Genomic DNA, 2434 nt, shown 5'->3' with positions numbered 1-2434 from the left:
TTTAGCTGTATTTAATTATTTTTTTTGTATGTAGTTCTTTAATTACTGTTTTGCACAACAGCTGTCTATGCCTTTCCCAGCACTAAGCAGTGCCAAGCACACTGAGTGAACTGCTGTACTGGGATGGGACATCTACCTACCTACACTGCCTATTGCAGCCTGGGAAATAAATCTCTACTCTAACACACCACGGGAGAAAAGCACAGCTTACCTGACCTTGGTTTGAGACCAAATGGACCATGAGTGTTACTATCTGTCCTTTCATAATCCTGTTAAAAGAGATAAAATCAGTTTTCTTCCATTTATGAAAAGAATTAACTTTTTTCCCCATGAAGATATTGTTTAAATTATTCTGGCCTACTGAGAGTCCTTCTGCTTCACTGCACCACAGTTTTTGGAAACAGACAGTATAAAATAAATGGAATTAAAGTAACCTCACTACATGCAGATAAACTTATCTTACTGAGGAAGAAAAACAGCACCAGATTATCTAAAATCTACCACAAATTCTTTTGAACTAATGCAAACCATTCTGTGAACAGAGTTCTAAGCCAGCCGTAAGCAGATGCAAATATTCTTCCAATGCTTAGCAGCAAAACAGTTCTTAAGAAATATCTACTTCCAACTAGGAAGATCAGGTTTTTCTCATTTCACCATCTAAAGAGGGAGATACACTCAATATTTTGGTATGTACATGAGATATCCTTATTTCACTCTATTTGGGAGATGCTCTAATCCTGCTCTTTCAGGCTCCTTATTGACATGAGGAGGAAGTGTTAATATTTGCTTGATTTCAAGGTCAGCAGTGCAGTGCTGTCACAGCGAGACTCCATGGACAGCAGCCCATGACTGAAACTATAAAGCTGCACCAGGAAGGTGACAGCCAGAATTGTAAAGGATGAAACTCCTTGAGAAGTGTCAGTACCTTCTGATTTCCTTTGATACATGAAGTATTAAACCACAAGTTATCCTTTAAATCCTCTAGATGACTAGTACATAGTAAATGTCTACAAAATATGGCCAATTTGATTGTTTCATTAGCTATTTTCATTAGGAAAGATAATGAAGACAAAGCAATGCACCTTTCTACACACTAGTCAAACAGAAGAACTCTAGAACTGATCAGAGTTGTAAAGTTAAAACAAGTTATATCTGTCACTATTTTCTATTTTTGAATTTTCATGATGATGAAATACTTCTAACAGTAGTTTCAAAGGAATCTAACAGCTTTCTACCTGCAGGAAAAACCTGGTGACAGTAATGCACACACAGAAATGTTTCTGAATGAAAAACAAACCCACAAAACTTGTACCTCAGATGACACAGGAGACTGTGGGGACACATTAGTATTACCACTGTCTTGCTAAAAAGAAATCAAAGAGATGAAATTATAAAAATGAACAGGATGATTTAACAAGAAACATGAAATTATGAAATACAGGAGACACGAACATTTGTCAAGTCTGCTACAAACCAGCAACAAAATTTTAAAACATGGAAGCCAAGGGAACACTGACCATTGTTCATGTAGTGCATTATATTTACATTACCTCTGCTCAACAGGTGAACTAACGTTGCTATTACCAAAGTAAGCAAATGTCCTACTGTTCCCCAGTAGCCAATTCTGATCTTTTTTTTTCTCAAATAATACTTATTTCTGCTCTGGCTTTGGAACGCAAAGTCAATTTGTTCATAAAAGACAAGTGAATTTTTTCTTAAACATTTCACACAATGACTCCATCTCACCTCATCATTTTCATTTCCACTTGAACTCTTTCTGGAAGATTTATACTGCAAAACACACACAGTTATTACTTTAAAATGGAAGTATGGTTTTCATTTGAACTAAATGGTTTGTATCACTCAGCTGTTACTTATTACTGGTGAAGCTGCTGAGCTAAAAAAAAGCCACATTACAGAACCAAAGGAGCAAAACAGAAACAAACCAGAACAGGAACATGAAGTTCCTAACTTACTCAAGATCTTCATTATGTTGAAGAGATAAGAGCATTTGAAAACTAAAGATTTTCATAATGTGAACTCTGACAGTTGATCCAAGTGAAAAGTTTTCAACAACTGCTACTGTCAAACATGGTTTCTTAGAAAAGGTTATGCAACCTGTGAAAGTTACTTTCATAATTCTTTTATGTAACTTTGAGATTGATTACACTAAGAGACTGACTTGACATTCTAAGAAATTAGAGAATTAATTTCTTAGAATTAAGAAATATATAATAGTAAATTTATATTATTATATATAATAAACAGATGTAAATAATTAAATGATAAATTAAAGACACTAAATGCTAAGAAATTAAATTTTGAAAATTCATGTTGTCTTTACAACTTCAAAGCTTGATCATATCCTTTTCCCTATTTAAGACACTACTTTTTCCACAGCTCGCTCTGATTTCTTGTGCCCTGACTCCAGCAC

The 2434-nt window shown here is 34.6% G+C and overlaps 1 protein-coding gene across 1 annotated transcript in view; it reads right to left on the bottom strand.

Moving 5' to 3' along the window:
• LRCH2 (leucine-rich repeats and calponin homology (CH) domain containing 2) overlaps nucleotides 1–2434 on the bottom strand; it is a gene marked incomplete at its 5' end in the record, with an annotated part of 29308 nt that overhangs the window by 6868 nt on the left and 20006 nt on the right. The window contains 3 exons of the mRNA XM_009084244.1: nucleotides 212–269; nucleotides 1313–1363; nucleotides 1747–1791. Coding sequence (XP_009082492.1) covers nucleotides 212–269; nucleotides 1313–1363; nucleotides 1747–1791 — 154 coding nt within the window. The remainder of the gene's footprint in view (nucleotides 1–211; nucleotides 270–1312; nucleotides 1364–1746; nucleotides 1792–2434) is intronic.

The sequence above is a fragment of the Acanthisitta chloris genome, unplaced genomic scaffold (assembly GCF_000695815.1).
Source record: "Acanthisitta chloris isolate BGI_N310 unplaced genomic scaffold, ASM69581v1 scaffold821, whole genome shotgun sequence".
NCBI classification, from domain to species: domain Eukaryota; kingdom Metazoa; phylum Chordata; class Aves; order Passeriformes; family Acanthisittidae; genus Acanthisitta; species Acanthisitta chloris.
This window is presented reverse-complemented; position numbering and strand designations above follow the sequence as displayed.